The sequence below is a fragment of the Sapajus apella genome, unplaced genomic scaffold (assembly GCF_009761245.1).
Source record: "Sapajus apella isolate SASKATOON/1434 unplaced genomic scaffold, GSC_monkey_1.0 scaffold45, whole genome shotgun sequence".
Taxonomy (NCBI): Eukaryota; Metazoa; Chordata; class Mammalia; order Primates; family Cebidae; genus Sapajus; species Sapajus apella.
The window spans coordinates 2,932,527-2,945,146 of NW_022436985.1; the positions used below are offsets into that span (position 1 = coordinate 2,932,527).

The window sequence follows — 12,620 nt, forward strand, 5'->3', positions numbered from 1 at the left end:
TGTATGTATTTACTTATTAATTTATGTTACACACTTTCAAACATATTTGAGATTGAGTGTGGATTCTGAATGTTCAAAATACTGCTTCCAAATTACAAAATATTTTATTCTACCTATCATCATTCTCACAGATAAAAAACCTAACTGGGTTTACAGTAATTGGCAGAACAGAATACTCGTTCTTCCCACTATGATGGAATACTACATATTCTGAAGAGACTCTTGCCACCATATACCTAATCATGTATAAAATACAACAAAAGAAAACTGTAATGCGTTGTTAGGCACATACAGAAATAAAGGAAATCTGTAAGCAGGGAGGAAGAAGAAAGGGAGAGAGGAAGGGAGGGAAGGAGTTGAGGCCAGAGCAGGGAACATAAGCCAGGTTGCTGCCTAGGAAAGAATAACAGAACTAGAATCCAGAGTTGAAACTCTTGACTCCTTTAAAACCAGAGGAGTCAAACCTAGGCCTTCAGCATTAAACAGGGACCACTGAATGGTACTAAATTTGCTAATGGATTGGTAGCATGCCAAGGCTCCTCCAAACAAATGCTCTCTTGAGGAAACCATTTGCAGAATACTTTTAATTCTGTGACTATGACGTGATAATAGTACTTTGAAGGAACTCTTGCCACCATACAACTTGATCAGGGATATAATATAAGAAATAAACTGTAGGCCAGGCACTGTGGCTCATGCCTGTAATCCTAGCACTTTGGGAGGCTGAGATGGGTGGATCACCTGAGGTCAGGAGTTTGAGACCAGCTTGCCTAACATGGCAAAACCCTGTCTCAACTAAAAATACAAAAAATTAGCTGGGCATAGTGGCAGGTGCCTGTAATCCCAGCTACTTGGGAAGCTGAGGCAGGAGAATCGCTTGAACCTGGGAGGCAAAGGTTGCAGTGAGCTGAGATGGTGCCACTGAACTCCAGCCTGGGCGACAAGAACGAAACTCTGTCTCAAAAATAAACAAACTGTAATGCACACCTGGGCTCACAAGAAAAATGAAATCTCCAAGGATGGGGAGGAAAGAAGAGAACAAAGAAAATGGAGGAAGAGAAGAAAGGGAGAGAATGAGAGAAGATTCTGGAGAACAAATGCTGTAGAACAAAAAGAAACAGCCATTATAAATGAGAGTCAACAGACAAAACCCAAATGGATTTAACCCCTTCAGATTACATATTGGAATTCTGAGATATAAAATGCCAAGTAGCTCTAAATGAAATGAAGAGGGAATCAAAATTTAAAAAGATTACTGTAAATTACATTTTTGAAATGCAAGTTGTCACAATCAAAAATGCAAAACAGACAAAACAGCAGATTAGAGAGAAAAGTTAATGAGAGAAAGTTAATAAGTTGGAGACAATATTATTTACCAAGCTCTAAGAGAGCTCCAAACAATATTATAAAGAGTGGAGTAGAGACAAAGAGAATGAAAATATGAGTTAAGTGGCATTAAATTTAAATGTCTCTTTATATATGATCTTCATCCCATCTGCACTTACAGCAAAATATTTGAAGAACTCTGATATCAATGGTTCCAAGACAAAAAGGGCTAAGGATCTGTTACAATGTATATAAGTTAGAGGACATAAAGAACCTACCATATAACCCTTGTAAGACCTGATCAGAAAACCGGAATGTATTCTTTGTAGAGATATACTTCACATCAATTAAAAACTTAAAATTTTTCTTTTTGTACTTTTAAGAGCCATGCAATTACACTGGGCCACCCCAGATAATCAGAACGATCTCCTCTCATGGTCAGCAACGTTTTTTCACCCTTGTCATAGAATGTAAAATTCTAGATATTAGAGTCGGACGCAGTGGCTCATGCTTGTAATCCCAGCACTTCGGGGAGCTGTGGAAGGAGGATCCCTTGAATCCAGGAGGTTGAAGACCAGCCTGGGCAACACAACAAAAACTTATCTCTACAAATAACATGAAAATTAGCCAGGTGTGATAGCACACACCTGTAGTGACAACCAAATTGGGAGGCTGAGGTAGGAGGACTGCTTGAGCCTGGGAGGTCAAGGCTATAGTGAGCCAAGATCGCACCGTGACACTCCAGCCTGAGTGACAGAGTGAGACCTTGTCTAAAAAAAAAAAAAAAAAAAATCCTAGGATTAGGGGGTGAACATTTTAGGGGGACATACTATTTATGATGAACATTACAAATTTCATAATTTATGAAAAAGAACTGCTGATGTACCACGAAGCCATTGAAGCTTGATGGAAATTAGCAAGCAAGTGCATGTGTGGTCTAGCCGTCCTCCTTGTAGGAGCCCAGTGCACCATGAGACATCATGTTGAGTCCACTATACTTCCTTCCCCAAAAAGGAAACAGGAGCAACAAGGGCACCAAGCAGTTGAGAGCCAAATTCATACACAGGGAAATTACTCGATTTAGAGGAAACTTCCCACATTTATGAAAGAAAAATATTTAATTTATAGATCTTAGAAAGCATTGTTCATGTAAGTCTATGGAGCATTTCCTAACATAAGCAGTTTTGCATCTGCTCTTTTTTCCTAATGGCAATACATTTTATAATTTAACTAAAGTACTGACAAAATTGGCAATACTTGATACAGTAGGAACACCTTATTTCAAAGATAGAAAGTAAATTATTAAAACATGTAGGGACCTAAAAACATCACTTCAAAAAAACTTAACTGATTTTAGTTTTTATTTGATTTAGCAAATGTTTCTGGTCCTCCTATACCTAAACTTTATATTACATTCTTAGATACCAACTTTTTAGTTTGACAGTAAACATAAAATGCCTGTAAGATACAATGACTATAACTGTACTTTCAAAAAAGATCACTATTTCATGTACACTGAGAACAACTGAATGTAGAAGGAGTTACAAAGAATTATCACTATTCCTGGACTGTCGTCTTACCTAGGGATTAGATGTTTAGTAGTCTCTAATGTTTAAGCCAATATACAGACATTAGAAAACATACATATATAAATAATGTTGTATACTCTCTATGGCCTTGAATTAGCCTACATAGGCACACACATATGCCCCTTTACACACAAATATATGGCTTGTAGAGTTGTTATGAGAATTAAATGAGAATTTGATTTAGTTTTAAAGGCCAACGTCTGGCCAGGATTGGAAACCAGACAATTCGAGAATGTATGCTCTTAACCATTACATGATGTGAGCCAAATACTACTTTTTGGTATCTAGATTATAGAAACTAGTATTTTTATAGCTATTAAAAGTAGGCGCTGAAAGCTTCTTTAAAACAAATTATTGAACAAGCCCTTTAATGAATCAGCCACTCTATTGGGAATAGAAAGTAAACAAAATGTAACCTCTACCCCCAAAGAGGACAGACTCCACCAAGAGACACAGAAACATTACCCCCAATATTATATTATTATATATTGTAACATTATTTTAAATGGCCATTATCAGTGATAAAAAGAAAATGTTATAACAAAAAATAAACAGACTGGTTTAGTCTGGGGTAACAGAGAAGCTATCATAGAGGTAAAACATGAAGTAGGTCTTGAGCCATAAGTTGGAGGGCTGTCCAGTAAAGCTATTACATTTGCATAGACATGCATATATGTTGTATTTGAGAAACATTCACTCAAAGGTGATGCTAAAGCCCAGGCAGCATACTGGAGAGAGGTGGGAGGGGACATTAGGAAGGCAGGTTGAGTTTAATGTGCCGTGCATACCAAGCTGAGAAAGAAGACCTGCAAGTAGTAGTGGGTATTAGGATATTTTACCCAGGAAGTAACACTGCAAGTTCTCTCTCCAAAACCATTACGCAGTAATGGGAAAGATAAGTTTGAAGGCAAGAAACGGTGGAAGAACTCAGTTTCAATTCTAAGAGCGTATAATTCATTAATACCAAAACGGATTTTAGTATTTGTACTTGTCTTTTAGAAAAAAAATAAGTGTAATACTATTGATTTTCAAATTGTATTTTCTCATATATTCTCTTCAACATTGGCAGAGCTGACCATCAGAAAACGAAACTTGTCCTGAATGGAAAAGCCAGGACTTTACCCTGAAACATAAACCTCACAGCTGAAAAGCAGCCTTCTTCCTTTGTAGAAATACTGAGAACCCAGTTCGTTGTAATATTTTAGCCTTCAAAAGCCAGGCCAAAGTGCGGTAATGCTATCCTTGTGGATAACAGAGGGAAGATGGTCCCATGTTTAATGTTTTCTAATCTGCTCTTTATCAGAATGTCAGAGGGTCTGGATTGTAACCATACACCTACATTAAAAAACAATCACCTTACTCTCAATATGTCAAAATGTTATCAGGAAGCCCTGCAGCTGAGATCTGATGTCCAACAGGCTGCATAGAGCTTTCTCCTTGTCCAGGGCCCTATCTATTTCAGTAAGTGAAACCCCGTATTTATTGACAGTTCTTTCAGAAACATTTCCTTTAAATTCAAGATATGTTCTTCTCATACCAGCAGAGGGAGGCCTGATCCACTTCCTGAGCTCTGAGACTGCTCAATTAAGTCTCTCAGGGATTCTCCAGGAGGAATGTAAGTTTCATCCTGTTCTAAACCAATGCTGTACCGAGGTCTGGTTTCTTGTCTTTTATACCTAAAGATGGATAGATGAAGATAATTTTAGATAATGAAATGCAATGATGGAGTAAAATATTACAACTAAAACAGTAATCACAGCAGTTTTATTTTAGCACCTAAATGTAATACATTAAATGCTTCATATTTTTTACTCTTATAGTTTCCCAGGTAAAACTCATTATTGTTTTGCTAACCTATTTTTAAAAATAAGCTAAATAAACTATATGTTTTTACTCAGTCTCAACCATCTACAACTTTTCTTCTTTTATTTATTTCAAATTTCATGGATCCAAGCAGACTACATTCTATTAGTGTTTCTAAATAGCTCCACTATCATTCCTTAAAATCTTTTCTAAGGTCCCTAATTAATTAAAGATGTAAATTTTTGGTTTATAAAAAACATTATAGCTAACTATCTCATATAAGGTCACATATGAAGAAATAATAGAAATAAATTTAATCTTTAAAATCTTAGTCAACAATTTTCAATTAGAAATGAATTTATTTGAATCAATCTGACCATTTGCAGAGTATCTCAAATGAGTAATAAATTAATAAAAAGGCAAATTACATAAATATAAAGGTCCTTAATATTTCACAATCTAGAAAATAAGTTCATAGGCCATTAAAAGTAATTGGGAACTATCAAATTTAACTTTAACAAATGAACTTATTTTAATGATTAATCTATAAATGATGTTTAAAATCTTTTAATACTAAGAAATTTTACAGCTCAGAAAATAAGAAATTTGAGCAACTCTTAAATTCAACATGGCTATTTCTCTGCTTAGACTCAAACCTAAATAATAACCAGTCTCTGAATTCTCTAACTACCTTAGTTTTCCTAGGGATGAAATACTTACCTAGGTAGTTTTGAACTCTGAAGCAGAAATAAGATAGGTATCTATTTGTAACTTCATTAGGACAAACATTTATCAGCAATAACAAATATTTTCAGGTAAATATAAGATCTAATTAGGATTTTTAAAAAGCTGTGGTGACAAACACAGGCAAAAGCAGTAGGGTATTAGTATAAGGAAGATAATATAAATTAAAAATTTTGCATCTACATGTTAGAAACTTACCGGAAGTAACAGAATAAAATGATAAGGACCAAGAGCAAACTACAGACAGTCACAGATATAAGTAAAGCCTTGTGGTGTATAGGTCCATCAACAAAATCTGAAATTAAAAAGAAAAAGAACCATAATCTAGAGAATTTTTTACTTGAAAATAAGAAAGCGAATCCTTCCTAAAGGTACTTACTAAACATCTCACACAAGATGTGAAAGATCCTTTTCATATACCCATTAATAAAAAAAAAACCCATATATACTAAAAATTAAATAAGTTTGACTAGTGTGAATCATTCTTCATCTAGGCACTTAATCAATAGCACACATTTCTTCATTTTGGAAGAAACAGGCTCAACACAGGATAAAACTACAGAAAGAACATGAACAAAGGTAAGTGGATCTGTGCACCCACAATATAAACAGGTAGCTCATCTTTATTACAGACCCAGCTCATCAGTTCACAGGCTCTTCTCATGTGGTTTCTGAAGTACTCAATACCATGAACTTGAATTTAAAAGTATCTGTAATTCATGGGACAAAGAACATAACTCATTGTACATAAAAGTCATCTTATAATGGATAAAAAGAAGTAGACCCCTCAAATGTTTCCAAATAGAGAATATATAGCTGTGCATTGTTTTAAACAAAGATGTCCTTCAAAATCCATACTTTTCCTTAAATTGAATATTTTAAAAGAATGTAATACGTTCCATCCAAAGAATGCATGATACTTTTATAAAACAAATTATTAAAACACTATTCATTTGGTTTTGACTCTAGTTCCTGACAAATAAGACTCCTCAAAGTTTATAGGAATGACTTGGCTTTATACAATGCATATTCACTGACTTTAACCCCGAAGATTTTCATTCAAAATACTTTATTTTTAATAATCATCCCAGGTAAATTTTACACAGGTGATCTCCGGGACATATTTTCAGGAAACTGACTTAAAACCAGGTGTACTTAAATAGTAATAGCATTAGCCTCATTCTTATTAAAGGCACTATATACCTTTGAGACAGTGATGATGACTGTTGTTTAATTTTAAAAGGTGGTATTGTAATTTATGACTTTAGATGCTATGGACAAGAGGTTTTCCAACTGTACTATATACCTTTAACTATATGGACATCTAAATATTTTGGCTAGGAACCTTATTCCACCCAATGAAACTTTGTTTTATTCAGAATTACTACATATTCCATGAAGAAAAACTGAAAAGGATCAACTAACCAAAATAAAATAAACGAAATCACTACTTCTCACCACTCAGAAAAAATTACTGCTAACGGTATCATTTCAATGAAAATGTTCATGAGCAAAATATAATACATACTGATTTATAACTAGGTTTTCATTTATAATACTGTGAACATTTTCCAGAAAAACAAATATTTTTTCTGCAATGTGATTTTTATATTTTTCTATTGACACATAAAGTATTTTAATACATATATAATGAATAGTGATGAGAGAGCATATTTATCATCTCAAACACTTATCATTTCCTTCTGTCAGGAACATTTAATGTCCTCCTACCTATTTTGAAATTACTACTGCAACAACACTTTTATATATATACATATATATATATATATTTTTTTTTTGATACAGAGTCTTGCTCTGTGGTCCAGGTTGGAGTGCAGCGGCACAATCTCAGCTCATTGCAACCTCTACCTTCTGGGTTCAAGCGATTCTGTGCCTCAGCCTCCCGAGTAGCCGAGATTACAGGTGTGAGCAACCATACTCCACTTATTTTTGTATCATTAGTAGAGACGGGGTTTTGCCATGTTGGCCAGGCTGGTCTTGAACTTCTGGCCTCAAGTGACCCTCGGCCTCCCAAAGTGCTGGGATTATAGTTGTAAGCCACTGTGCCCTGCTACAACATAACATGACTTTTAAAATTGTATTATACATAAAATAATCCTAATTAGAAAGTGAATCTCCTACTGTCAAACACTTAGGAGATTCTAAAGATTTTGCCATAAGGCTTCTTTGTTATATAAAATTCTGTAATAAACACTCTTACACATGCATCTCTGCACATGCCAATGATTATTTCCTCAATAAGATTCCTGGAAGTAGATCTAGTAAAGGACATATATTTTAAGTCTTTTCATACATATTGTCAAGTATTCTTTTTAGAAGGTTACATTAATTTCTATTTTACCATCAATGTGAACATCAATTTTAATTATTTTGAAATAATTTCAGCCTTACAGAAAAACCATTCTAAGAAAAAAGAATTCCAATGTGCCCTTCACCTAGATTTCTCATTGTTAACATTTTACCATTGTTTAAATAATTCTCTTGCTTTCTCAGTGCCTCTCTCTCTCTCAATATTTATATATAGTATGCATATATACATTTGAATTCAAATTTTTGTTTACTTATTTGTATGTCTGTATTATTTCTGGATCATTTATAGTTACAGGCGTAATGCCACTATCCACTTATAAATACCTCAGAGTGTACTTCCTAAGAACAAACACACTATCTTACTGAATAGTAATGTAGTCAAAGGATTAATGCTTGAGGAGATGCACACTCCATTCCCCATGATATGCTTATTTCACATTGCATGCCTGGATCAAAATATCCAGGAGATTAGCATAAACACATAAACTGAAAATAAATCTTCCAATCCATGAGCATAGGATGTTTTCCATTTGGGTTGTGTCTGATTTCTTTCAGCAGCGTTTTGTAGTTCTCCTTGGAAAGGTCTTTCACCTTCCTGGTTAGCTGTATTCCTATGTATTTCATTTTCTTTGTGACTATTGTAAATGGGAGTGTGTTCTTGATGTGACTCTCAGCCTGGACGTTATTGGTGTATAGAAATGTTACTGACTAGCCAAGCACGGTGGCTCACACCTATAATCCCAGCAGGCCTCTTTGAGAGGCCGAGGTGTGAATCACCTGAGGTCAGGAGTTTGAGACCAGCCTGGCCAATGTGGCAAAATCCCATCTCTACAAAAATTAGCCAAGTATGATGGCACATGCCTGTTATCCCAGCTACTCAGGAGGCTGAGGCGGGAGAATCGCTTCAATGCAGGAGGTGGAGGTTATAGTAAGCAGGAATCACATCACTGCACTCCAGCCTGGGTGATTCAGCGAGACTCCATCTCAAAAAAAAAAAAAAAAAAAACCGAAAAGAAAAGAAAAAGAAACATTACTGACTGATTTTTGTATATTCATTTTATATCCTTAAACCTTGCTGAACTTGTTTATCAGTTCTAGTAGCCTTTTGGTCGAGTCTTTAGGTTTTTCTAAGTATAGAATCATATCATGAGTGAAAACAGTTTTCCTTCTTTTCCTAAGGATGCCTTTTCTTTCTTTCTTGAGTCTGATTGCTCTGACTAGGACTTCCAGTGCTATGTTGAATAAGAGTGTTGCTGTGCATATATCCAAAGGAATATAGATCATTATGTCAAAAAGAGACATGCATTTGTATGTTCACTGCTACACTATTCACAATAACAAAGACATAGAATCAACCTAGCTGCTCATCAATGGTGTGCAGGATAAAGAAAATGTGGTACACATACACCATGAAATACTATGTGCCATAAAAAAGAATGAAATGACATCCTTTGCAGCAACGTGGATGGAGCTGGAGGCCATAGTCCTAAGTGAATTAATGCAGGAACAGAAAACTAAATGCTGCATGTTGTCACTTATAGGTGGTAGCTAAACACTGAGCACACATGGACATAAGCATGGAAATAACAGACACTGTGGACTAAGGGGGTAGGGAGAGATGGGCTGAAAAACTACCTATTGGGTACTATACTCACTACCTGGGTCCAGTATACCCATGTAGCAGTCTTCACCTGTACCCCATATATATAAAAATAAAAGCTGAAATTTAAAAAGAAAAAAGAAATCTGTGAAATATTTCAGATAAACTTGGGATTATTTATTAAAAACTAAAATCCACTGCAAATTTCTTGACCAAAACTCATAATGATCAATGTTGATTTACTTATCAGTCTAAAATACATGCGTTTAACAACTATTTATGATTCATAATAGTTGCAAATATTAATTAAAGTTGTCTGCATCTGAAAGCTCTAAATGGGAGGCCACTAAAACCAGCAGTTTTCATATTAATAAATTAAGAAATGTTCCCAATAATCTAGGAAAAAGGAGTTCAGGAACTTGACATATTACAGCACAAGTGTAAAAAAGCCATTCAGGCGTCAGAACAAACAGGAATTACATATAATTTGAGCATTCATTGTCTAAAACATGCTGCTTAGTAAATCTTGAAAATAATCTGTAAGCTCTTAATGTTATGCAGGCTAAAATTTAACACAATAAATTGCCTTAATAAATTTCTTCCTCCATTCCCCTCTCTTTTAGGTTATATAAAGAGTTAAAAATAAATCCAAGATGTCACAATACCTCAGCGAGTGAAAGCACAACTCACAATATTTTTATACAGATAGAGGCATCCAAACACTGTAGCACACAAATATGTTAAGACTGCCGCTGGAAACTTAGCTTACATGCATTTCCAATTTAAAGATAACAAAAGCCTGATTTTGCAAAAATTTTAGATTTTAGGAGAATGTTAGATACTCAACCAAATCTAGAACTATCCACATAATCATAATGTATTATCAGTATATGAACACAGAACACTTTTCCATTCCCATGATACAATTTTACTAAAACTCCAAGCTTCACTGCCTTTTACTTTCCATGTAAATGCAAGATACGGGATACACCCTGAGCTGCTAGAACACTGTTTATTACTTATCTTACTATATTTCTGATTTATGAGAACAACGAGACCAGAAGGATCAAGGGATTCTTTCCTTACTATCAAGCACTTTATTTAAGGCTAGCATTACCTTCCCATTTTCCTTTCATTTGCCCCATAACCCTATCCGCAGCAGCCTTCTTGTCTTCTCACATGAATAGGTGGTCCTTATCAATAAACCTTTTGTTTCTGCTGGTCACACTGGTCATGTTTTAATCTTCCATTACATGTGCTCAGAGCACTAACAATATAAACATTCAAGCCACAGCCAGAGTCTCAGAAAGTGAACAGCTCCAGATAAGAGCCGGAAAAGAGCAGAGCCCACAGCTGTCAGCTCTCTTCAGGACAGCAGATTTCTACCTGTGCTGTCACTCCAGCTGCTCTGGGAAGTAGAACTGAGAACTCCCAGGGGAAGTCTTGTTCACTCTGAGAGTCAAGTTCAGAATCACCAGTGGTTACATACCAAAACTGCATTACGTCACTACTGTCTCCTCTCTGATAACTAGTTTCATAAGTGCTTAAAATGCCAGGACTGTTTTTATGAGACTAGAAGATGGTTCACAAATGCAGTAAGAAAAGAAAAAAAAAAAAAAAAAAAGCAGCATACAGCCATGTAAAAACATCAGTGCTCTTGGCCTATAATCTGCAGTGACATTTACTTGACCCCAAAACAACTGGGTCAAAAAGATAAGAATCTGCAGAAACTTTGCAACTAAGAACTGCCTGAGTAGAGTCTGCAGAAATCTTGCTGAGGCACTGGCAAAGCAATGGAATCTGGAAAGATTCCTGAGGTACCCATCTAAGATCCTCAGGGCTCAAAGCAGTGCATTCTAATGCTACTGAACTCCACCAAAGCTAGCCACTTTACACAATGCTCAACAGAGTCCACTAGCCACTCCTGCATCCTCATGTCCACACTGCCCTGGACCAAGAACTCGTCTCTCATAGTTCCTACCCTCCTTTTCTAAGCCTTTTCACTCTGTCCTTTGGAGTTTTATTCTACTATTTTTCTAAATCCCTACATCCTCCTCAGACAATACTCCCTCACCTTCATATTCCCAACGAAATCTGGCCCCATCTCTCTTTTCTTATTTATTTAAAATATTTTTTTAGAGAGTGTCCAATTATGTCGCCCAGGTTGGACTGCAGTGGCATGACTGTAGCTCAATGCAACCTCGAACTTCTAGGCTCAAGTGATCTTCCCACATTAGCCTCCCTAGTAGCTATTGCTACAGATGTGTATCAACACACCCAGATCATTAAAACAATTTTTCATTTTTTTGGAGAGATGGAGTCTTGCTATGTTGCCCAGGCTGGTCCTCCCACCTCAGTCTTCCAAACTGCTGAGATTACAGGTGTGAACCACTGTGCTTAGTCCCCATCTCTCTTAATTATGAGATTATCTCTAACCAGTCACGCTGTTTCATACTCCTGTATTTTGCAAATGCTTCTCAAATATTTCAAACCAGACCTCTGCACTTACTACTGCATCTGTTTAGTATCACTGCTACTTACAGGTTATGCAAACTCAAAGTTAATAGACCTCTCCCATGCTGCGTTTTCCTTATCTTTAAAGTGGGAAGAACAATCCTATGTACCTCGCAGGGCTGCTATGAGGCTAAAATGGACTAATTAATGTAATCCTTGGCAGAATGTTTGGCTAATGTTAGCCATTTAAATTTTAAAAATTTTATATACTTAGCCTATCCTGCCTCATCCACTTAGCACACGCTTGTTCATCCTTAAAGTCTTGTGCAGGTATCACTTCTAGGAGGCTGTCTGACAACCTCCTCCCCCAGGCAGAGCCAGAGCTCACTCTATTATGTCCTTAATACACTTTATAACCTAACTCTACTACTGAGGTATTCCTGAACAAATATAGTTGTTGACATGATTCTCTCTTACACTCTAACGTAAACTTCTTGGGAGGAATAATTTTCTTCATTCATTTCTGTATTCCTAACACCTAGCATGTGGCCTGCCAAATTAAAAAAAAAATGCCTGTGAAACTTTGATGTGAATTATTATTAACCAATCTTGTATAGCTTTCTAGGCTAGAGCAGGAACAAATCTTACAAAATGTTATCAAAATCACAAAATTCTAGTTGAGTGTGGTGGTGCGAACCTGTTTTCCCAGTTACTGGGGAGGCTGAGGTGGGAGGACTGCCTAAGCCCAGGAGGTAGAGGTTGCAATGAACTAT

General features: G+C 35.9%; 1 protein-coding gene across 5 annotated transcripts in view; it reads right to left on the reverse strand.

Moving 5' to 3' along the window:
* The window catches only part of BMPR1B (bone morphogenetic protein receptor type 1B), a 398,414-nt gene that overhangs the window by 23,565 nt on the left and 362,229 nt on the right, over positions 1–12,620 (reverse strand). For all 5 annotated transcript variants that reach the window (XM_032239562.1, XM_032239564.1, XM_032239561.1 and 2 more), the window contains 2 exons: positions 5,661–5,757; positions 4,453–4,591 (listed from right to left, as the gene is read on the reverse strand). In XM_032239562.1, the coding sequence (XP_032095453.1) occupies positions 4,453–4,591; positions 5,661–5,757 (236 nt within the window). The remainder of the gene's footprint in view (positions 1–4,452; positions 4,592–5,660; positions 5,758–12,620) is intronic.